This window comes from Enoplosus armatus, chromosome 6 (assembly GCF_043641665.1).
Source record: "Enoplosus armatus isolate fEnoArm2 chromosome 6, fEnoArm2.hap1, whole genome shotgun sequence".
NCBI classification, from domain to species: domain Eukaryota; kingdom Metazoa; phylum Chordata; class Actinopteri; order Centrarchiformes; family Enoplosidae; genus Enoplosus; species Enoplosus armatus.
In genome coordinates this window covers 3,388,657-3,414,093 of record NC_092185.1, presented here as the reverse complement: position 1 = coordinate 3,414,093, position 25,437 = coordinate 3,388,657, and the positions used below count along the sequence as shown (strand labels likewise).

At 40.2% G+C, this 25,437-nt stretch overlaps 1 protein-coding gene across 1 annotated transcript; it reads left to right on the top strand.

Moving 5' to 3' along the window:
• Positions 1-991: 991 nt before the first annotated feature.
• kitlga (kit ligand a) lies at positions 992-9,677 on the top strand. Its single transcript, XM_070907570.1, has 9 exons — positions 992-1,044; positions 1,650-1,706; positions 2,192-2,344; positions 2,825-3,005; positions 5,324-5,377; positions 7,227-7,321; positions 7,509-7,618; positions 8,261-8,325; positions 8,453-9,677. The coding sequence occupies exons 3-8, from the start codon at positions 2,198-2,200 to the stop codon at positions 8,289-8,291; spliced, it is 618 nt and encodes a 205-aa protein (XP_070763671.1). The 5' UTR covers positions 992-1,044; positions 1,650-1,706; positions 2,192-2,197; the 3' UTR covers positions 8,292-8,325; positions 8,453-9,677.
• The last annotated feature ends 15,760 nt before the right edge of the window (positions 9,678-25,437 follow it).

Genomic DNA, 25,437 nt, shown 5'->3' with positions numbered 1-25,437 from the left:
ACACCTGTTCCAACATGACAGTCAGTCAGTTATTAGAAGTCTACCTTTCTCACAGCACTTAAAGTCGGCTGAGAGCCAGCCACACGACAGCAACTGAAAACAGCTCACTGGTGGTCTGAAAAATGCTGGTCTGTCCATTTAAAACAGGATGGAAAATGCTAGTTTGTCAGTTTCAAGCAGCTCTGTCATCTGTATGAAAGGAGCCTCTGTTTACTAATAAGTAATGTTGCCTGGTGGAAGACTACCATTATTAACAGTAGTGGTGATAAAAAATTATCCCATTGGTATGGAAAAGGAAAGTAATTCACATAGTCAATGAATTGATTTGATGTACTGGAAGTATTACAATTGCATTGAAATGTAAAGTATTTGATTTCAGTCCGTCTATCTCTAGTGGCCCTTAGATCCAACAGAAATTTGAATCAATCCTGAACAGAATCCCAGAAAAGCCGTCTTTGTTACACAGCGCCAAATGTCTGATTAAAATCCAATAGGTCCTTTACAGAGAAGACATTTTCACATGTCACAGCCGGAAATGCACACGTGTAAATAATAAAATGGCTGAATACCGTTTAGATGGTGCAATTTCTTTCACATTTGGATGGAATGAAGCCGTTGTTGATTCTTGGAACAGTGGCATGTCTTTTCCTGCGGCATCAATGCACTTAAAGAGGGCACAAATATATATTTACTAACCCACACATTCAATCAGTAATGCTTTTGCATTTTGTTTGAGCAACTAAGGACTCTGCATGTAATGTTACAGAAACTTTGACTTTATCAGAAACAATGAGCCAGTGAACTCAACTCATGCTGGTTACAGTGTGTTTGATATTATCTATAGACTGAAAAATACTCCTATTTAATGTGTTGTTATTATTTACAGTATTGTATGTAGAAGACGTGACTAATTGTCAAAACGTTTCTTTGCAGATTTGGATACGCGTCTGTGTCCATTTACTGCTGTTCATCACGCTTGGGGTACATTCAAGTAAATTTGACGTCAACCCAGTGACAGATGACATCTCAAGACTCTCTATTTTGGTAAGGACAATATTGTAATTTAACCTTAATTCAAACATTTTCAGCTAAAGCTCCAGTGTAGTTATGGGTATCGTATTCATGCTGGACTATCACATTACTACACTATGAGTAACTTTAAAGATACCTTAAAATACATTCATTACACAGGCTAAAACATCCAGCTACATTGAATATATAATGTACAATAGATACTGTTTGTTTAATCTACAAAAATACAACAGCACTCGTAATTTGTCAGACTTTTGAAACGTATTGGTTGTCTTACGTCATTTTCATTGGCATCTTGTCAGAATCATGGCTGCCACTACTGAACCAATTCTGGATCTAGAAGGATATATAATGTTATAATTCAGCAAAGTAAATAGTACAAAGGTCAAAAAAACATCTCGTCAGCAAAGGGAGGAAATAGAATTGGAAGCAAACTTGCTTCGCATTTGACTCATCAAGAATGAAGTGACTCTTTGTTCACAAGCTACACAATTAACCTTCAGTTATATTTGTATTAGGTCATTGTGTGTTTGCAGTTTATGTGCATTATTGCTACTTTGTAGGATTTTAATACAATTTGTCTGCAATATAATGTTGTACCTTTTTTCTTTTTACAGAGACAAAATATTCCTAAAGATTACAAAATTCCTGTACATTACGTTCCAAAAGAAGAGGTAAGATATTAATAATATAGTAAATCATGGGGAATAATAAATTGGGGTGATGATTACCAGCATTTTGTTGGCTTGTGACCAACAGTTTTGGTGAAATTTAGCATTTTCACACTTCCAACTTTTCAATTTTCACTAGAGAGGTTTGTATTTTCATATGAGCGGACTTCCTGACCATTACTCATATTTACACAAACTTTACATGTGTACACATTTGTGCTCCCAAGAGGAAGGAGCCCATTGACTTTGGTTATCTTTTCCTCAGCTACACCTTCACGACAAACTTTGGCTGACCTTATAACCATTGTACAGTGTAAATATTGTGTCATGTGCCAAGTTCCGTCTTAACTGTGAAAGTAACATCTGACGGGGCGGATTATTAGACTTCGATGGATGTCACTCTATTGAGAGCTTTGTTGTTGATATTTTGGTAAATCTGATGATGTATTTAATTATTTTATGCCATATCTCTGCTCTTTTTCCTCTAGGGTGGGATGTGTTGGGTAAAATTAAACGTCTTCTACTTGGAGGAGAGTTTACAAGATTTAGCGCATAAGTTTGGAAACATTTCATCCAACAGAAAAGATATTAGCATCTTCATACAAATGCTTCAAGAACTGCGGCTCAACTTGGGGTCTGTGGTAAGTCCATATTGTGGTTGTATCATAAACCTACTGAACGTGTCCAATAACAGATGGAAAACACTGTTTAACTGTGTGAACCGTGTTTACAAGTATATGTTTGAAGTGACGGTTTTGCAGCCTCGGTTTGTGTGTTTAAAGCTGAAATCCATAAATTGTCATCCTAGAGGTAATTTGAATTGTGTTCAAATTACAAATAAACATTACACACTAATGTGTAAAATATATTCCCTACAAGGCAAATATATGGCTTTGTGAGGCTAAGAATCTAGCATGATCCAAACCTTTACTACAATGCACACATGCTTATTACAAAGTGAGTGTCCTTTATCGGCTTATGCAGTAGCATTGTTCTTTGTCATGGATTTCAGCTTTAAAGGCAAGTTAATCCTCTTAGCTACACCCTTTACTGCTCTTGTGAAGAACTGCTTAAAGACAGACATGAATTCTCCTCTTTGAACTGTGTTTTTGTCTTCGCAGGAGCCGATCATGTATGATTTTGAGTGCCACTACAGGGAAGAGAGGTGGCAGACAGCGCGATACTTTGACTTCGTCAAAGACTTCCTTATAGCTGCACAGAATAGGGAAGATTCAGATGACTGTGACCCTCCTCCTTGTCCCACCACACCATACACAGTAACAACAGAAGAATATTTAATAGGTGAATTGTTATTATATGTGGTATTTATATGTGGCCTGCCTGTTGTTCTGGTTAACCGAGTGAGAATTTTGGCACCTTAACATGTCGGTGGCACTTCATTGACATTACGTGACAAAGAAATATACCTGCAATCTGAGGTGTGAAGTGACGGTAGCTTTGGCTATCTCTTGGTACGCATCTGGGTAGGAAATCTGTGATTTAATGATAATTAACATTGTACAATCAAGAAATGCCCCCTATCCTATATAAGAAACACAAAATTAGGTTTAAATCAATCCTGTTACTCAAAAGAGAGAAAGATAAACATTAAATTTGAAAATAGTCATTAGATGCAGCTCACATTGCTGCTGTGTTTATGGTTTCATTAATGTTTTTTTGGCGCAGAGCTGTTTTTGGGAGCGCTCGTTGCTGGCGTCACTATTAACTGCAGGTTTATTAGTGAGGTAAAAAATTGGTTGCCTGCCGTCTTCAGAATCAGCTGCAGATTATTTCTGCTTCCTAAATATTTCACTAATGTTTGGCAGGCTTTACTGTGCATAGTGCTGTAGGCTTTTATTAAGTTTACAAACTTTACTATGAAACCTGCCAGATGTGATTTATAGATGTTTGGTCCTCCGTGCATTTGATCATCGCTGGCTAAAGGTTTCGGCTAATACATGATGTGAATCTTACCTGGGGTGACAGCATTGGCTGAGACAGTGACGTAAACAGTTTGAACGGACATATCTCAGGTGTTAACCCCAGTACAGTGATTTGAAACATCCCCACAACAAACTGTCTCTCATGTTCATCCCATCTGGTGTGCGTTGCTTTAAGCCAAAGGACACTGCGAACGTCAGTCCAGCTTTCTCTGGACGAAGCTGATGTTTCTATGTCTGTTTGGATTTCTCACACTCTGAGTTTGGATTTGTCTCTTCATGCAGCCCAAGACTCACCAACACCAACATTTTATTTGGCAAACAGAGTGCATCTGCAGGGTGTAGAGAAATGCCCCAATGTGTGATAGCTGTAGCCTATTTCTTCACATGAATAATAATCTCACTGCTCAGAACATTGACAATCCATGTCCTCACAACTGTTTCTGGTTAGAATACAGAGGTCTGGAAAGCTATTTATCACTTTTATTAAAGAGGACCTATTATGCTTTCCCTTATTTTCTGTCATATATAATGTTACAGTGTTGGATATTCATATTAAGTTAGATTGCTTAAGTTTCAAATAATGAGGTAAACGTATACGTGGAGAAGTGTGTTGCGTAAAGGGTCACAAAATCACAGATTTTGTCACTTCTAGTTGTGTCTAGCCGTGCGGACAGTTTTGAGATATGTATCAACAGGTTTTTAGGGACTGTTTATTAAAAATAAAGTAGCTCCAATAAAAAATGTTTACATCAAGGTCTGACGTCTGATTATCCAGAGTAATCAGAAAATTGTTTGTGGTGGGACACATGACTGTTGAGTTGTGTAAAAGTCATTTGCAGTGCTTTGTGCACCATAATTGCGTTTCCCTACACTCCCACCATATTGGGATGGCAGATGTGAAATGTCAGATGTGAATATCTCAAAACCTCAGAAAAGAAATCCAAAGTATCAGCTCCGCCTGATACCGCCATGTGATAAGTGAGAAAATGCGCGTTTTTAGTATTTGGGTTAACCGACCAGAAGTGTTTTATTGTTGAAAACATTTGCAGCAGTTGACAATGTAGGTCACACATCCCACACACATTTTCTGAGCTGGTCTACAGATTCAAACCAGCAATATTCCAGTCACAAGCTCAATTCTGCTTGTAAAACCCCCGCCACCCTCTTTGGACTATTGTGAACAGACTCTATTTAGGACAGATCTCTTGTGGCCGTTTCGAGAAGCTTTTAATCCAGGAACCATTATTTCTTCACAAGAACTTTGCAAGATAAAAAACTCGAAACGGTCTCAGTGCTTAGACGGCCCATTGAGACATGGCTGAGTCACAGGACTGAGGGAAGATGTCCCCAGGTAGCGCACGTGAAAAGGAAGAAAAGGGCCGAAACCTGATTGTATACGTGTTGATTACAGAGCAATCTTCCAATCTTCCCAAGCGCTTGGCTTTTCTTTGCCAGAGTGGTCGGATCAGATCTTTTATGTGTGTGTGTGTAGGGGAGGGGGGGGTGGGGGTAAAAAAAAAAGGCAGCGTTGAGTTAACTTTTTAGCACCTGACAATGAAGTGTTGTCATCATACGGCACCAACGCTCCACCCTTTTTCATCCATCCTCAGATTTTTTTGCCTGTCTCCTCTCGTAACCCCAAACTCACCAACCCATCTCTTTTTTATTTTTCTCCAGAATCTCCCACGCCCATCAGTAAAGACACAGAGTGCGCAACAGACTGCAAACCACGTAAGTTTGCAATTCTCGGGTTGCAAAACCAGCCCAGCTGGTGTGTCAAAGCGGCAGCTTTTGCCGGCGACAGTATTTTGCCACATTCTAGAGCAAGTCAGCCCATTTCCCCGGAGCTGCTGTCACTTGATTAATGACGCTCTGCAGGGCAAATTCCTCATCACGTCTTGTGTCTCATGTCTTATCTTGTCTGCTGCAAAAAGGCTTTTCTCTGTCCGCCTTGTTGATACCCTACTACCGTGCTACAATTTCAAAAGTTCGTCTGTTTCTGTGTCAGTGATTTGATGTCCCAGTCATGTGGTTTTAACAGAGATGCTTTAAACTGTTTGTATAGAAACATACACAATAATACCGAGTAAATGCTTAATGAAATGTGATAAACTTATACAACAGTAACATTGAAGTGAGTTTCCTATTGGCTCATACAGTGGCTTAGCTGACCACTTTGTCTAGTGAAACGGAAAATAACTGATAAGAGATAATTCATCTTAGTTTTTTGTGTTCAGTTCTCTTGGATGTTTGACCTATACTATGTGTAATCGTGTATGTGCAGTTTAGAAGTCTAGAAGGTTGTTTTCACATCTATTTGCTGAATGGGGAAGTGGCTGGGTTTTTTTCTGCTCAAGTTAAATTTGAGTTTAATTTAAGTTTCCTTGATTTATCAGTGTGATTTTGCGACATAACTATTTTGGAAGCCAATCGGGGTCCAATATAAGATTTATACAAGTGTGATGTGGAAGTAGGAGACATCTTGTGAAAGAAAGAAAGTGATAGCACCATTGTCCAACAAAAACCTGGTCTAAAGTCTGTATAGACCCTCGCTGGGAGCATCTGGTACCACATGCACAAACACACACCCAGTTCACAAGATGAAACAATAAGAGCTCCATGTCTGGCCGCTGCACCGTGCGTAACAGCACATAGAACCCCATATGCTCACCATTCTCCGCTGGGGGATGAAGGCTGGAAGTAATATAAAGCCTACCGTGAGAAAGCTAGCAGCAGAGGAAGGCAGATCTCCATGCGCCGACAGGCAGGAAGGAGAGCGCATAAACCTTTCAGCTGATATATGTCACTCACTACGTAGTTCTGAAGTTCACAAGTTTGTACATCACATCTCATTTAGGCCCATGTTCTCGACAGCTACAGGGAAAAAACGTGTTTTATTGTTTGAATTATGAAGACTGAGAAATCCTGAGCCTGGCACAATCTAACCAGGGACGCGCAGCAGCGCTCTTCCTCCTCCTCCTCCTCCTCCTCCTCAGCAGTTCAATAACAGGCGCACCTAGCTTTTAAAGAGAATGGGAGACAACACTCTGATTTGCTTAATTCAAGTTACGCCCAAAACACAGCTATGAATGATTAAGAGACTAAATACAACTCTTTTTGACTTTGCATCCAGACACGCCCTAAATGCACTTCCGCCATGCACTTTAGACCATGCACCACAGCTCATTTAAATAGGGCCCTTAAAGTGAAAAATCTTAGGATATTCATATATTCTGGACTTAAAACGTTTTAAATGGGTAAATCAGACAAAAGTTATAATCCAAAGCAGATTATTTTCATATGTCTTAAGATCTTTAAGGCTAATATTGTGTAATTAAAACTCTGATATTTATAATCAACAGTTGAAGGCTGCTTATCATTTGATCGTTTCTTTGCCACTTCTGCAAGTCATCTTTAATGTCCACTGCCAGCTGACAAACATTTGATCACACCCAGAAAAAGACATTAAAAGTTAGATGAACAGTGTCATCAACCTAACATTTTTGGGTCCTGATTTGTTACTAAACATGTCAAGAGTCAGAAGAGAGAAAGTGATGTTTTCTTTTCTTTTTTGTCACAGATGAACAGAGCGCCCTGACTGAGGTGGTGGAGCGAAGCCTTCTCTCCTTGCTGTTCATTCCACTCCTAGCTCTTGTATTTCTGCTTGTGTGGAAGGTGAGTTGATCTTTGACCCCTGACTCTAAGCTGTTTAACTTCCTGAGGCTCTCTGGAGATACTGTTTTTTTTAGTAGATCATTTTATTATCCGGAGATTTGTTCAATGGAATTTACTATAAGCGCCAACTTTCTGCAAATGCTCTGCAGACTGTGTTGACCTGAAATTATTTCCGACCCTAAAACAGGTCCAAACACGGAGGAATGCCGAGGATCTTCAACAGAATCCTGGAGAAGGTGGACTCTTCACAGGAACAGAAGGGACTGCACCTCCACTAGATGCTGAAATATCAGAAAAGTGAGCTTTTTCTCTTTTACGTGCATTTAAAATCAGTACAAAATTTCAACTGGAAACTTTTCCCCCTTTATGCAACTCACTGCCTGATCACACTGCAAATTGATTCGTTTTTCCAAACCAAATGGCTGCAGAAAGAGGGAGACGCTATGCTTTTAAATGTATATGTTATTTATTCATTGTGGTTTTGTGATATGGATGGGTTAACCTCATTTGAAGGACTCACTTTGTGAGCGTTAATCACAACTGAGCAGAGAAATCAACCAAGAAAACAAAGTCAACAAAGACGATGAGTATTACAACTTCGGCATGTGCTGCTTCAATTGTTTTCATTCTTTCTCTTGTGAGTTCCTCAACTTTATGGAAACATAAAGTCACGCAGTTGTATCCCTTTAATAGGGGCCCACAGCATATTTTAGCCCCAGGGGCCCTGGAAGTAGTATATGCTTAGAATATACAATGTTTTTGTAGTTTTCTACATCACTTTGGCTTTGGCTGTTTCACTCGCCTGCGTCCGTCCTTGCCAAGCTTAACTTTTACTTTAAATGAATTCCCAAGAAAAACAATTAAGCATAAAACTGCTATTTGCTCTTGACTGCTTCCGACGTCATCACAATTTCACTTTTTCTTTCTGTCCAATTACAGAAACAAGTTGAACGTCATTGAAACAGTGTAATGCTTCTACCCTCCGACGTTCTTCAGCGTAATTGGTGAGATTTGTCATACCATGTTAAATTAGTTTAAAAAAAACAAAAAAAAAAACAAGAAAGACAATCTTGTTTGAATCCTTGCCTGACACTGAGCTCTAAAACCTCTCCCCACATTCTTCTCTCACAGGGCTCTACTCTTACTCTCCTGTTGGTGTCCAAAGGTGATGAAAAACAAACATGAAGCTGAATTCCATAGTGAGACCTCAGAGGTAAAAGGCCTGTTTTTGACTGCTCTCCAGATAAACCATGGCAGATTCACAAATGCCATGACCAAGATTCTTCTGGTTAAACCACGCCTGCTACCATATGGATAAGCTTGCCTTTCTTGTAAGACTGCATTAACCCCATGCTTTTGAAAAAGACTGTGAGATTTTAGCAGAGAGAAACCCTCGTACCACCCCCTCACTGGATTCGCTGGCTCCCGTGAATCGTCCATCAGAACCTGCTGCATCATGAACTCTTTGGGGAAAACTTTGCTTCCCCCTCAGCGCGTCGCTACAGTCTGTCTGTGTTTTCGACCCTGCCAGTTCATCGTCAAACAGCAAAGCAGAGAGTAACTGACACTGGTTATCTCTTCCGTGAACTGAGGCATGAATTACTACCTCCGGTGACCCTCATGTTAACCACATCCTCAACAGCTCTACAGTTTCCTCTTAGTCTGGGGTTTCCTAAAGAATATAATGTTAAACATTGTAGTTCCAAGGTGTAGTCGCATTGTCTGGTTTAGGCATGTACCCACGGGGATGGCTGATGTATTTATTTATTGGTGGCGGCACTGAGCTGCTGCTGTTGATACAGCTGAAATGTTTCAAGCGATCATTTAAGAGCACCTCTACTAATGGGTCACATTTAAAGAACAATCTGTATACTAACACATCGTAAACCCAAAAAACACATTCCTGAACAAGTTACATTTCCTCGTATGATGATGTTGTTGTTGTTGTTGTTGTTGTTGTTGTTGTTGTCGGTATATATGACGCGGGTGATTTAGGTTTGTGTGAATGGATTACATGGAGAAAAAAACACATATACAAAATATGCTGCTTTGACTAACTTTCATTTAGACCATTGAAATCTGCGATGACTTTCTGCTAACGAGTATCAGGGATGACTTCTGTGGATCCAGGATTGTTTGTTTTTGTTTTTGTTTTTAAAAAAGGTGAATTCAGAACATAGGTGTCAGACAAAATGTTAGCTCAACAATGCCTTTATTTTTTTTTACTTATCTCACCTTTATGCTTGCAAGGCAAAAACTGTTATAGGAGAGATCTTTGACGGCCATTCCTCTACGAAAGGAAAAGAAATGAAATCACCTAAATTTGTAAAAAGAAAGATGAGTGATGATATGGAATACACAAATGTTTTGTGATATAAAATTTCAAATCAAGCTATACATTCTTGACTGCTCTCTCAACTACCTAATCAAACCTATTAGCTCAGACTGTTGACTCACATGGTTTAATCTGTTCTCACTGACTTGCCTTTGTCCAATATCAGGGTTGTGCTTGCATAATAAACCCCATTATAGACAATCTGACAAAGATGGGAATGCCATGCAGACCTAATTATCAATTTTACTTATCAAAGGAAGCGTACTGTCATCTCCTTCTCCGATATACAAAGACCCATGTGAAGGGCAGGAAATCATTTTCTGGTAGTCAAATCCACACAGTTGACGTTAGGTTGTTTAATCCACATCCCTTCTAGCTACAGCAGAAGCCCTCAGGCTCATTCCAATATTAAATCAGTGTGCCCCTCCCTGCCTTCTTTCCTTTATGCACTCTCAGATCTGATGTGTTAGGAGGTCCTCCCTGTGTCAGTGATAACAGATCTTGTCAGAGCTGTGAGGTGAAAAGCAGCAGCTTTAAAAACATCTAACAGGTTGACCTTGCCCAAACGCAAAAGTAAAGTAGATTGACGACAGTATAGGTATTAAGAGGATTATTGAGATTATTAGTGACAATCAGTAAAGAGGTAGGAGTGTGAACAGGGCACGCTGGCTGTGACCTTTCCCATCAGGCCGCCCTACTGCGAATAGCTGACAATGACAAAGTGGCAGGACACAAACATCTGTTTCTGTATCTAGTTTTAGTATTTCTATCATGTTTGTGGTCTTACATTGTACCATGTCCATTCTTGGTTTTGTGCCTTGTTTGATTAGTGTGATTGACTCTGTGTGTAAATGTCAAAAGCCTATCTATATTTCTGTGTGGTAGCAGAAAGTGGAGAGATCATTACAGGGCAGATTAGATTAGTCTCAGCACAATAATCCAGCAGATATGATCCATAGTCTCTCTCTCTCTCTGTCTCTTTTTAACTGAACTCAAAACCATGAGAGTTTAGTTGGCTTGACCTGTGCCCAGTTATGATTCGGACAGTTTTCTGGAAAAGCAGCGAAAACTCGGCATGCAGTTGTTGTGACATTTCTGTCCACACGTTACATTTTAGCCTTTGTAACCTTTAGGAAACAGTTCAACTGGTAACTCTGCTTGTTTCATGTGTATTTGGGACTATATGTTGGGAATTTTTCTTCTAGAAGACGAGAGTATATAGTGCAAAATTGAATCTGTGTTTGAAAAAAAAAAGTATACCACATTGGTGTTCATATAGTTCAGAGCAACAGTACCTTTCAGCATCAATAGCTGGAATTATTTGGTGTGGTAAAGTATTGTTTGTTGTGTTGAACTGCAAGATACTTTTATTCATTCAAAAATGCATTTTTGAAGAGCACTCTTAGTTCACTATTAATGGCGATGTATTACCTGTGCCATATTTTCTATGGCAGTTTAGAGCTGAGTCTGTGTTAGAGAAAGTATACCACATTGGTGTTCATATAGTCCACAGCAACAGTACTTTTAGCAGGAATATCTGAAATGACTGGTGTGGTTTTAAAGCTTTTAGCCAATTATTTCTATTCAAAAATGCATTTTTGAACAATATTGGAGCATACTATCTATGGCAGTTTAGACCTGAGACTTTCTCTTCGATCATCTTTAGGTTTCGCTTCTCTACATGAAGACTATTATGTGCAGTGCCCAGTATTCTGACAGAGACACAGGCTAGTGTAGCCACAAAAAAACTAACAAACAACGTATACTATGTCAAAAGTTGCTTTTTATACATAGTTTACAAATATCATGAGCTGCAACAGGTCTAAGCTGTGAACAAAAAAAAAAAAAACATGGTCTCCCATTTTCCTGTCTTTGCGAGAGCCTCAAACAGTCTGTAGGTCTGATGCATGGAAGCCAGAAACCAAGCAATCTCATGCATTACTCGAGAGAATGACTGCCCTTAAATACTGTTCCTATGTGGGTTGTTGTTGTGGTCTGAGAGTGAGCAGAGCTGCATCCTGAACAGTGCTTTCGGGCTCGAGTGATCCAATCCATTCCACTCCAGTGGGTGAATCAAATGGCTGTAGGCAGGAAATAAGTCTGGGTGCCAAAAAGCAAATGTAATTATTGCCCGGTTGGTATTCTGGGTGAAAACTCTACTGTATTCTGTATTTTTGTATAAATGTAAAGAAACATATATGAGATATGAATAAAGTACACGTATCCAACTGTTACTCATTGGTTTGTTTGTTGTTCAGGAATTTTAGTCAAGCATCTGTATGTCACTTTCTTCAAAGTGGGCCTATCAGCAGGGAATCAAACTCGGGGCACACTCACAAACATTTGCCTCGGGTGAAATAGCTTAGCTGCTGCAGATGTGTGGGGTGACTGTAATTACCCACGTGCCTCTGGGAAAGAACTCTACAAGTTTCAAATTGCATGTTTTTAGCCATTTCAAAGCAAAACCAGTTCAACCAGTATTGTCCTGATTTTAAAAGGAAAAGCACTGTTTTGCATTTTAGAGAAAGCACAGTCATGCTTGATATGTTTGCGACATTTTTGTACTAGATTTAATGTATTTGTTAGCTCTTGGCTTTCTAAATTACAATATTAAAGAGATTTAAGGCTTCTGAACAACCATTTATTCCCCAAATCGCGTAAACAGTTCAGAGTTCAATGTTTCCGGTTTGATTCCAAAATACTTTTAGATTTTTAAGGTCTTTTGTCTGCTTGACTGCTTTTTTAGGCAGATTAATGTTCTTAAATCGTCAAATTTTATACTCTAAATCACACAAGCTTCAGGGATAACAATGTGTTCAAATTAAATGCAATATATATATATATATATATATATATATATATATATATATATATATATATATATAAAGCAATAACACCAGAGGGAGTACTTGGCCTTCAGGCTTCTGTCTACGGCTACATCATGCCAATATCTCACGGTTTAGCTCGACCTTGAGTATGTTATTACTTTTATGCAACATTTAGCACATTTGCCATAAACAAACTAACCGAGAAGCCAAGCCAAAACCTTTTAAATCCCTCTGAACTATCTGTCAAATTCATTTCCAAGTAAGTAATGCTTGAGTTCATTAGTTGTAGTCTGGCTCTGTGTGGTCTGGCAATGCAAGACATCTCCACACTTCAGAGAAAGGTCTGGCTCAACCCATTATCATTCTTGGATAGGGGGAAAAACGCTCTGGCTTGTTCGTATTTCATCAACATACCTGCTTACTTTGTCAGGAGGCAGTTTACACAGAACTCCCATGAAGCGCTCATGGGCATAATGATAGATCATCTATCATCATGTCCAATGTTGAAAATGTACCAACCAAACTCCTGTCAAAAGTGTTCCAAACTCACAGGTCTCACTTTCCTCTTGATTGTCAACAGCTCTATATTATATAATATATACTTATATTGTAACATTGTTTAGACTCAGTTACTCAATACTCAATTTTCAACCCATTTACCTCAATTATCACCAGAACATGCACCACATTTTCCAATAATTTTGAAAACCTGAGTAGAGTTGGGATGCCACCCATGTATTGGGAACATTTTAATGGGTTGGTATTTCAAGAACTGTTGGAGAATTGTTCTTTGGTTATTTGTTTGATAGAAAAGTAACTGTGCCCATTTCTCTCCTACATCATTGATCATGTGTGGTGTACCACAAGGCTCAATTCTTGAGCCTATGTATTTTATTGAATTAAGCCTTCATTTTGAACAACACCAATTTTGTTCAGTTGTTCTTTTCCCATCCTGAATTTTTAAAGATACAAAGATGATTGCATCCATCTAGCTTTGACCAGTGCATTCCTCTGCATACCTGCTAGTACCTGAAGAACAACAGTACAATGAATGGAATTTTATTAGGGCTGTTACGAGGCGAGTAAATGGTAGAACAGAGAACAGATGGTCACAAGAAGTGCTGGTTATTCGTTTAAAATGTTCCTTTATACTCAATATTCACTGGAGGCACTAATGACATCTTTTATTTGTATTGACAACGTACAGGAGTGAAAAAGGAAAATTAAAATATTCATAAGCACTCATATGTTTGTTTTACTTGGCCAGTGGTTTGGGATTTCCATCGTTTTATCAGCTGTTTTGTGGATGCCAAGGACATACATCACACTGGCTAATGTTATGATTTCATCTTTGCTATCAGGAAACAACAGGAAGGCTGTAAAAAGTTCATTCTTCAAAGACAGGTTACAATGAATGTGCAATTGTGTCGCTGTGAATAGGCGTACTGAAGCAGGACTTTAAGTGCTGTAAGAGACATGACATAAACAAGTTGAGTGGTCTGACTGACCTCCGCCCGTAGCAACAAGTGATTGGTTCAAAGCGCACTCCCATGACCGTGAGTGATTCGATTGCCCTTTAAATAATTATGTCCTAACAGCAACCGCAGCCATTGAACATGGGTCTTAGGTTTTTCCCCTTGAGCTGTAAGAGGAAACTGATTACAGATTCTGAATGAGGTGAGGATTGCAACATAACAGAACAAGGAAGCATTTCTAAAAACTATGCAAACAACTTCGGCCTTGAGTGATAACATGTAATATACTGTCGATTATATGAGAGATAGTAGTTAGTACCCGTAGCAACAGCAGTCAGAGCTGTTTTATGAACACGAATCCAGTCAGTGTTGAAAGAAAACATGCATGCTCACGAGATCTTTCCCTTCATGTAAATGAAAACTTTAAAAGAACTTTAGGCTACTTGCACAGCAGATGGGACTCCAGGGATCTGGGGATTGTATAAGACGTATCATATCCATGGCTCATTGCTGACAGAGGGCATCATTTCTGTGCAGGAAATGACCTTAGTCTCCAGACAGCCTCTGTTGAAGTCAAGGGTGTCGTAAAGTATGGGGGGGGGGGGTGGATGATTCCAGGGGCGATGGGCTGACAGGGGGCCTCAAGAATACTACATGAACAAAGAACATTAATTATCTGAGAAAATTATTTGTATTTTAATATTTTAGCCTCTAGCAATTTCAGAAATAAAAGTGCAAATATTGGATAACCCTTCACGATTCAGGAACGGTGGGCTTACGGTCTGTCTCTGTCGGTGTGTACAGCGCCCACCTGGCACTGTCTGTGCTGAATGTCCAACTCAAAACCAGAATCAGGGCGCCAGAAACGGAAAGACAGGCAGAAAAGGGCTGAAAGGGAGAACGCGGCGCGACAATTTGTTACCTATTTTTTCTCAAGTGACCATGAAAACCTACACAGCCACGCTAGCATTTTGTCAAGAATAGCCTGGCTTAATGTTGAAGCCAGTTGCAAGCTGGCTACTAAACAATAATATCACTTTGGTGGTTTGATTTCCCTTAAACACACTCTATAGATCAACATTGTCCACTTCATTGCGTTTTGTTTATTTAGCCGAAAGCGATCTGATTCTTTTTAACGGCTCCTATTGATTATTTTGCAGTGTTTCCCCTCGGATGGAGATAGACAAGTAAACGAGCAAGAAACTATATTTCTGTTACGCTTTTGCTGAAGTTACAAACAAATGTTTCGTGTGTTGGTGTGTTTTCACAAATGTGTAATGTTTCTCGTTAATAGGCTTTACTCACATGTGTGTGAATTGACCTGGATAAGAGGGGAGCCCTCTCTTCTCCATCTCCATTCCTCTCCTCTCCTCTCTGCATATAGGGGAAACACTGCAGGAAAAAAAGACAAAAGAACGATGAGCCGCTCTCAGACAGAAACGCAGCCATAAGATGCGGTCGTAATTCCCATTACTACATCCTTCCCCTCAGACAGCTCCCAGCTGCACAAACCGAAGAAGGAAGAACATTTAGCAACCGGACCTTTTTTTGTTTTTGTGACTGTAAGCCAGCTGAACTTGAACCACAGTGTGCTGGCTCTTTGTGACAGTGCACTTGATGGATCAGGCCCTTATGTACCCATGAATGTGGCTTGGATATGTGTTCAAAAAGGGGGTTGTTTTTAATTTTTGAAAAATTTGTTTTCAGTTGTGCTTTGTCTCAAGTGAAGACAAATGCGCCTCAATGTTTCTTCACCAGTTCTAGTTTAGATAACAGTTCTGAAAAATAATTCAGAGCGAGCTACTCTATCTGACAAACAGCAGTTCAAGTAGAGTCACTTTGGAAAGGGATTCAAATGTGGGTCTGATCCAGAAATAACAATGCGTGCAATTGCAGAGTGGTAGCAACAGCTCGAAAGCCTTTACGGCCAACAACACACGCCAACAGATAGTAAACACAATGAGACAATCTCACACTGCTCAGACAATGGCTCAAATATTCATGTACGATGCAGAAATGTTTAATGAAAAAAAGGATTTAGGTCAGTATCTTGACTGAAGAAAAATCGTAAGAGCCACCTTTCAAGTCTTTTATTTAGAATTCGCACAATCCACTCAACTCTAACTAGTCTCTCAGGTTCATCAGACCACCATTGTTCTTTTGTGCCAACGTCAGTTTTACCAGACATTTAAATAAGCCTGGCAGGATCAGACATGTCACGAAAAATCAAGTTCAAACCTTTAACATGCCAACTTTCAGGAACACATTTTTGATTACTTATTGACATTGTAAGCCATAACGATAGAACTGGAACTTAGCAAGTTAACTTCCGCAGACACAAAGTATGATATGGGTCCTCTTCCTTGGTAAGGAGATCACAAATCTAAATTCAGGTGGATAAACTTTGGGCGCAGTACCTGACATGCTGATCACCTGACAAGCTATCTGCAGTCCATCTCCATGGACTTTTGCAGTATGTTTATTCTAAAACAGGGTTATATTACATAAATTGAGCTTAAGATACTTTGAATTTTCGAAGACAAATACTCCAGGGTGAATGCTTTTTGAATGCCAGAAGAGAGGATGATAGTGATGTTAGTTTCGCGACGAGTTAACTCGATTGACAGGCGTGAGTGAATACAAAATCCTGCTTCTGTACGGTGCACGAGAAGGTGAGTGATCAGGTGATCAGACTTGTATTTGTATGTTTGTAACGACTCTTTGATCCTCTCAGCCACAGGACCGACATGTGTCAGCATGTGCCAGCCTTAGAGTATTCGACAGCTGTTTGTGTACATTCTCACATATGTGTCCTCATGAATCACACTATGGAGAATGGTATGTGGGTGTGAGTTTTTTGAGGTGCGTCCTGGTGTAAATGTGCATCAGCCTGTGTGTGTGTGTGTGTGTGTGTGTGTGTGTGTGTGTGTGTAGCAGGGCAGGCAACAACAGAGTCATTACAGGACAAGGCAGTGACAGGGCGACATCAAGGCAAGGTTGTGAATGGCCTGCTCTCTTCTTGCATGACAAAGCTCTTTATCGTCATAAACTGTCTTTTCTGTGCATGTCCCCTCCCTCTCCGTCCATGAGTGTGTGTGTGGGAATCAGCACAGGACCCTAGTCACAGGTCAGGGGCTCTAAGGTTACTAATAGCCCACACCAATAGACTTGTGATCTACGTCTTGCCCTTTATGGCGCTCTTCCCCGCGGCCAGAGGAGAATGCTTTCCCCCCCAGGTGGGGAGCGCGGGCCTGGCCAGCCCCGTCCCGAGAGGACGTAACAGGAGGCTTATCGGAGTGCCGGGCTGTGCTGTAATACTCCTGTGAAAGGTCTTTCAGGCCGCCTCCCAATATTGATTTTTCTGGGCAGGAGGGAAATCGAGAAGGCCCCCCTCAGAAGCACTGGAGCTGGGGAGGAGGAGGAGACAGGTAGAGATAGAAGTTTAGGAAGGGGGGCAGACATTGAGAGACACAGAGAAGAGCTGCACTTACTTGTACATCCGGCAGGGTTAACATTTTCTTCATGTCTGTTTATGTAAACAAAGCACTCGGATGGCCACCGCAGACTTTTGTCTGCCAACAGGTCAGCCTAGTTCCTGCTAACGTGGTCTGAATTCCTCAGTTTCCAGCTTTTTGCAGTTGTTCCTCCACACAGGTCAGCAACGTTTGGTATTCTGAGGTTAAATCAATCAAATCATTGCTGCCATAAATAAACCAGACAGCTAAACATTTCCCGACCACACCAGTCAATCCACTTTGAGAAGAAAGAAAGGTAAATTAAAAGGTGTAAGAAAGAGTATTACACTGTATATACAGATACAGACGTACTGTAGATATTTACAGGCAATAAAAAAGTGAAATAACACAATATAATAAGACTTTTGAAAAGGGAACACAATTTATAATATCTGTAAGTTACTTTTTATACAGAGAAAAGAGATGATGATTGACAGTAACTTGGGCCTACCTTAATCTCAGTTTGCAACCAATTCTGTGAAAATATTTCCCTGCCACAACAACCCATTTCCAATTGATTATAAACCAGGCTTCTTTTTTTTTAAATGTGACCATAAGTTGAGAATTTGAACCTTTGCTGAACAGCAGCCACTGTGGCAAGTGACAACTACAGGATTATGGCCCTTTCTCCTTCATTTCATTAGGTGACAAAAACTAGCTTTGGCATCAATGGTGGTGTATGGGGGGGGGGGGGGGGATTGTAACCTCTGTCACTATTCAAAGATGGTCTTTGATGTCGGGTGTGGACGTCCTCCTTGATCTTTCTCCGGCTGTCCACTGACTCCTGATTGATGACTTTGACGTCTTGACGTTGCTGTGACTGATTTTGGTCTGCTGTTGAATGCTTTGTGGTTAGATTTGACTACTATCTTTAAACTGAGACAGGGGGTTACAGTCACCGCTCATTAAAGGACCACTTGTTATCATGTGACCCATGTTCCACAGTTAGGCTACCTGATGTCACCTCACTGATAAAGACCTTGAATTATGGTTGAAAGCTTGAGATTATTTTGTCACACATACTGATGCCAAGGTCAAGAATGAATTTCCATGCTCAAGGAAAGGGCACTTTTTAGTATTATCAACTTTAAGTGGAATATTTTGATGATATGATCTTATCATGTTATCTTTTCAAAATGTCTGTTGTTTAAATCTACAATTCCAAGCAGATTGTATTTGAAAACTGACAAATGTAGTTGTTAAACTTTTTCAGTTTTTCAGGAATTAAGAGTTTGGAAAATGGTTCCCAACATTGAACATCAATTTCATCATTATATATGTGGTTTTGACTACATTTGTCATGTTGTGATATGCATCGATATTGGAAAAACCTTCTCATTAAAATGACGATTTTAATTTGAGCCATGTAACCCAGCACCCTTGCAAATACATTCATTTAAAAGTAAAACTGAATACTGCACAAGCACCATAGGTGTCCAAAAGTTAGGACTAGGATTAGAAATGTAACCAGAGTGAATGAAGTGGGTGGGCAGAGAGAGTGGGAGACTGAACAGAATACTGATGGACTGAGACAGACAGAGGGAGATGGATCACCTGTGTGGGAGGAGGCGACCGAGGGGAGGAGGGGGGAGGTGTGCGGATGAATCGGTCAGACAAGGCGGCCTTGAGAGCTCTTGTTCGGTGTCACCTCGGTGCAGAGCGAGAGTGCGCGACGATTCCAGCCCCCGTCATCTGATCTAAGGTCACCCCTCCACAGTGTGACTCAGTGGCTCCTGAATGCTGCTTTCAGGCCTGTTCAGCTCTACTTGGGGATGAATCACTTAACTTCAGCCTTTTATTTCTGGAGAGGATCCCGTTTCCTTGCAGCCGTGTTTCCGCTCTGAAGGGAACATTGGTCAGCGCCTCGCCCCCACACGAGGGCTGCTGTAGGTTTGATCAGACCATCTGGTGAGCTGTTATTTTAATCAGTGTCGATTAAATAAACCACAGGAGCCTCTGTAATGGTGTACAATATGCTTTGTGCTGGCTTTGTTCTTGTGTCTACCCCCGTATATGGAATTACAGAGACACACGGTACATTCATGCACTCACATTGCACACGAACATCTTTAGGCCTGCTGAGTTATGAGTTACCGGGAATGGCCTATTCGGTATCCTTAAAAAGTCTTGAACATTGAATAATCCCAAATGAAAGAACATCTTTCCAAGCTTTTAAGAGTAATGAAATAGTTCTGCCAAAACCAAATGTCTCCCCAGAGGCACTTTATTTGCAAATGCATCGACAAAGGGAGTTGGATGGGTGTTGCCATATTATCTAGACTTGAATAACGCGCCGCTTCCCTATTCATTCTCCCTTTTGACTGATTTCAAAGGGGAAACATGATAATACTGAAAGCTAGCTGACAAAAAATGCAAACAATGGCTATCTCCCTCTTTTAGTATTATGACATGAAAGACACCTGTTCTTTCTCATATGTGGCACAAAAAATATGTAATGAATACCGTAGATAAGCACATCATCTGGCAGATTGACTCGGAGATGCTAACGTCTAGAACGTAATATACAGTGTGTTCAGGCTCCGTAGCAGCTACGGAGGCACAAGACTAGCTTTCTGCTAAGTAACCAACTCAAGTCCAACAGTTTGTTGACAAAATTTTATTCCAAGCTTAAAATATTCTGTGGTTCACACTTGACTGGTCACAAGTTTTCTTGGGCTTTAGAGTTGTTAGGAGGTGGAGGTCGCCCCGGGTTCCAAAAGTTAAAGTCCCATTCATTTTTCCCATAGAAAATGTTATGTGACTCACAGTCAGAGCAATTCTGTGGTATGGATGGGCGTCAAACTCTCCCAGTTGAATCACCAGTACCAAATTGATGTGCTGTGTTTTGTTCACAAATTCATCGACTGAGCATTTCACAACCACTTTGACTCACATCATCTCTGACCGGCCTCGTCACATCTAAACCAGTCCGCTGTGCCTGGATGATGGCCCAAACTTCATTTCTCATGTTTACTTTGTTCACTTTCATTTCAGTCAGCTGTAGAAATCCCTTTGGTGTAAAAGGTTTCAGGTGGAATAACAACCTATTATCCTGGAAACCAACTGAGATGAGAGACGTGTTGTCAACAAATGACCTTTGTGTTGACTTATATTAATTCCCTGGTGCCTAAAACCAACCTTAACAATAAAAGAGTGTTGGGGACATTCCTCTCACCCAGTGATCAGCAACATTTCTGGTTTGATTCCAGCTTGGGACCATTATCCTTCTCACCCTCTTAACCTTAAAATCTGCAGACAAGAATACTGATATTGGATGAAATATCAGTATCTGTAAAACTCCTGGACTATGTTCAGTGACAACATTGTTTTGATATCCAATGCCAGTGTTTTCAAAATCGGCCACTATGGTAGGGTCAAGGTTAGGGAAATCTTGTGGTTATAATAAATAAACTATGGTTAAGGCACAGTTAGGGTTAGGCTTCTAAAACGTTTGATTAAGGATTAAAAGTTCAAGTTAATAAAAAGGACACAAACTCCAAAAGTCAGACAGGCTACATGTTCATTTCGTTTATTTGATTTGAATGTACAGTGTCATGTTTTATATGTAAATGTTGTTATTTTGCACTAATGAAAAAAGCAAAAATCGGAAAGATATATAAAACATCATCCTGCCAACAGTTAAGGATTCATGGTTCTCCAATCAGAGAGGAGCTTTGGGAAAACTGGTATTTATGTCAGAGCAGCAAGGCGGGAATCTCTGCTCCCTGATGAAAATAAATGAATGCTTGTCCAATGTTGGCCCAAAAGCACATGATGATCCTCTGGAGCATTGGAACAATGCTCTATGGAAAGATTAATCAAAAGCGGCGACTGGAGAAAATCCATCACCGCATTTCACAGAAAGTAACTCGTACAAGGGGTCAAACAAGTTGGTGGTAGGATCCAGATGACAATTGTCAAATTGAATGATGTTCTGCTGCATCACAACCTGAACAGCTTACCAGTTTGTGACGAATCATGAATTCTGCCTCTGTATCACTGGGTGAGCGCTCTGCTGCTGAGCTGAGGCTGAAATGCCTTTGGGCTGTAAGACACAAACTGTCCTTATTTTCTCTGCTGATCTATTCTTGTCTGTTTGCCCATTGTATCTTTTGGCATTGACAGTTGCAGCATGTTAATGATGTTTTTGCAGCAATTTTTTACCAACTTAAACAAACTTCACATGCTGCAAATAAGATTTGGTAGAAAAAAGTGGAAATTCACAGAATGATGTTTTCCTTTCGGTGAGCTTTTTAAACCCCTACAGGTAAATCTAAAGATTAGTTTTGGATTTTTAACTTTGCTTCATGCGCCAGCCACAGGAATTTCTTCTTGCATTTCGTCGTTGGATGGAATTATTCTTACGTATGTCTTACGTCTGAAGGTCAGCTGCTGGCAGTGCCAAGCATGCATGTTCAATCTGGAACAAAATCACCATCACGTAAACCAAACACTCTGTGACAAACTGTGAGGGGAAATAGAGAGACAGAGGACGGGTGGTCTCAGCTGGATTTAAAGGAAAATGTTGGCCATCGATAATCTCTTGACAACCCGGTTTCCCCTTTTACTTCCCCTTAAGTAGCTTTAAGGTTGTAAAAGTACTTTGTTTGTGTAGTATACATTCTCATACATACAACTCATGATTTTTGGCACATGATGTTTTCACTGAGACTCACAAGTTTTTTTTTGTGGCTGCACCATTCCATTTTATACACATTACATATTTTATACTTGGTTATGGGGCGACAGTGGTTATGGTTTAAAAAATACTACATTGACTCATCTGATGAGCCATTCATCCACCCTGACCTCCTCCTTACGCAGACTTTGTTGCTGCATAATAACAGCACCTGACTTCCTCCTTTGATCTCATCATAATTAATTCTGCTGCTAGGGGGCTTTGTCACTATAGTAAGTAGGGCAGGTCAAAGTTAACCCTGGGCTCCCCAAAAATATCTTTTTCTTCTTTAAAATACAGCATATGAGCATGTTGTATTTGGCCGCACACATCTACGGACTCTGAGGTCAGTTCATGTTCAGATGGCCAAATGTACTGACGACTAATTCCTGAAAAAAGTTGGGTCGATGACAAAATACACCCTTTTATACCAGCGACTGTCGTCACTACTGTGAGCAACTTTCAATGTGAAAATAATTAAATATTGATAACATTCCAACAGTGATTGATTAAAAGCACTTTTTACAGACTCACCCTCCTGACATGTTCCCTCTGGCTGAATTCCTCACATTTTCTCAACATTTCTTTTAAGATATTCAGGTCCAGACCCTGTGGGTTAGCGTGAGAAGCTCATTTGCATCATTTCAAGCCTGACAGACAAAGCAGACGGAGCGATACAAAACACAAAGTAGAAACACCCTAATCAGGGCAGATCACAAGGATCCAAAACAATCAAAAGCATTCCAAAGGGGCCATTTGTCTGCTTAAGGACAAACTGTAGCACAATGAGTGGATTTATAAGGAAAAGAGCAAAGAGAGAAAAGTGAAAGGAGAAGACTCATTTCAACAACCAGGTTCGATTTTCTCACTAAAAGGAAGCATTGTGATTCTTCATGCATGTGATTCTCTACAGAGTTTTGTCCCATTTAAGGAGAAATAATACATCTTATTCTAAACATAGTGATTATTGAAGCATTCAACTTTTCAACCCTACATCATGTGGTCATATTCTTAGTGTGTGTCAACTTCTTGGATATTAAGTTTTTCTTTTCATCAATGCAAAGTACATTATGTCATGCATGAAGCAGTTCCACCACACACCACGACATGTTACCACCACACTGATATCCCTCATAAACCGCAGACGTGCATAACATCAGTGTAAACCCACATTCAAGCTGCACAGGGCCCATTCATAGGAGAAAACTGTCACAGTCTGCAGTGTAGTTCCACATACTTCGCTGCTAAATCACCGCATCGCACAGAGTTACTCTGAATAATTCATCAAATAAAAGTTAAGATCCTGTCTCACACATGCTCTCTCTCTCTCTCACACACCTTTCCAGGAGTTGGTTATATGATGTTTAGACATCAATATATTTTTAATTACTTCCATCCCGAATAGAGATGTCTGGTGACCAGAGCCCCAAGACCAACCCCGGTCGGGAGACGGGTCCCGGAGGAGAGTAAGTTGATGCCGTTGACCCATTCAGTCATCACGGCATCACGGTGTCGGACAGAACGGAATGTTCTTTAAAGGTGATGATTAATGAGCCCCAGGCTGCATTTTGAAATTATGAACTCTTTGGTGCTTCGCGAGCTTTGCAGAGTTTGGTCTACTGGACATAAAGAAACAAGAACAAAATTGCATGCGGGTCCCAACTACACACTGAAATCTATGAGACTCATATATATGTAACTTAGATATTAAAATGTTTTCATCGTTAGCTAAACATTGAAGCACCCCAGCAGCATTTTCAGTATATTATACATAAAAGATTTGTATCATTCATTTAGAGGTTTGCTGCTCTTTCTCAGACTTGATCTTTTTCATACTGCTGAAGTCAAACAGACAAATTCTCTTATTTATGTTTGCCACTGTGCAGCTCTGACACTGAAGTGTTGAATGTCTGGTACAGCAAAGCAGCAGTTGAATGAGGGAGCCACATTAGCTCATTCACTTTTACCACCTGAGGCTACAAACATTTTTTTAAAGTCAGGTGTTTGTGTGAGTCAGTGGGTGAGTCAGAGTGAGCTGGCGATTACAAACGCCCACACACATCACACAGGGAATGAGGAGTAACCAGAAGGTCGTAACATAACATGAACAAATCCATCATCGAGAGATCACAGCACTTTAATCTGCAGAGGATTACATTGCAGGAGATTAAGTAAGCATGTCTTGAGGAACGAGTTGCGATGTTGTCGACTATCCATGTGGCCAAAACCACAAAGATACAATTCACTTTGAATTACATGCACTGTTGTGCAACCTTTGAACATCAATCAAATTAAGTAATATTATGGGACTTATTTTTCCCACGAATGTAGGCATCAGTAGCCAAATTTTTTACAAGTCAGTCATTTAACCTTTGTGGTACATGCAAACTGATTTTATGGCACTCAAAAATTAATTGCAATGTTTGCTGTCTTGTTACGCAAGATAAAACTAATGTTTGAGTAATTGATCAACTTTGCTATGACATGGTTATATAATCTTAAGTATAAAGATTATGTTGCAACAATCCCGGTCAATCAAATTAACAATATTGGCGTAATGTGACAAAATGGTCCTCTGTTTGATGATTGCACACTCTCCACAGAACGTACATGATTTCCTGTCCTTCAGATTTCCCAATGCAGGTGATAATTATCAATCTCTCACTAGTTTGTTACAGGTGGTAAATAACAGTAAGTCAACCACTGAAGCACATCAAATGCTCTGTCTTGTTTCTAATAAAATTCTTACAGTTGCCAAGTTCTGTGCCAAGTAAAGTCAATTCTTGCCAAAAAATGTGCTGCCAACGATTGAGAGCTTTGCACCTGGCGTGAGGTGAGTGGCACTCCCCCATGTCTCACTTTCACTTTGTTGTTATTAATTCAGACACAAACAAGACAAAATGCCAGTGCCAGACTCATTATCCTTACTGTGGCGTTACAAAGGCCAAACACACATGCAGAGTCACAGTGAATTCTCAGTGGATAGGCATCACAGGTGCACGCTACAATGCCTTTGTTGTGGCTTTAAATGTTCGTCATACTTTGATGAAATTTCAGCGAAGTGCCAAACGTAGCCGAGTATCGTGTAATTCTCAGGAAAATACACCCGGTTGCTGTACATAACGAGTCAGAACGAGTGATATGACAAGAGCCAAAAACCACAACGGTAATTCTCTTTGCACTGTGTGAGCGCCACCTTGGAAGATGGTATCCAGTTCTCTTAATACATCAATGCAAAGATCTCAGCAGAAAGGCCTCCTTGTTGTCATAACATCTAAGTCAAAC

Coding starts and splice junctions, on each gene's coding strand:
- kitlga (XM_070907570.1), top strand. CDS start 2,198: ATGTGTTGGGTAAAATTAAACGTCTTCTACTTGGAGGAGAGTTTACAA. Junction 3,006..5,323: donor AACAGAAGAATATTTAATAG/GTGAATTGTTAT, acceptor ATTTTTCTCCAG/AATCTCCCACGCCCATCAGT. Junction 7,619..8,260: donor GATGCTGAAATATCAGAAAA/GTGAGCTTTTTC, acceptor GTCCAATTACAG/AAACAAGTTGAACGTCATTG.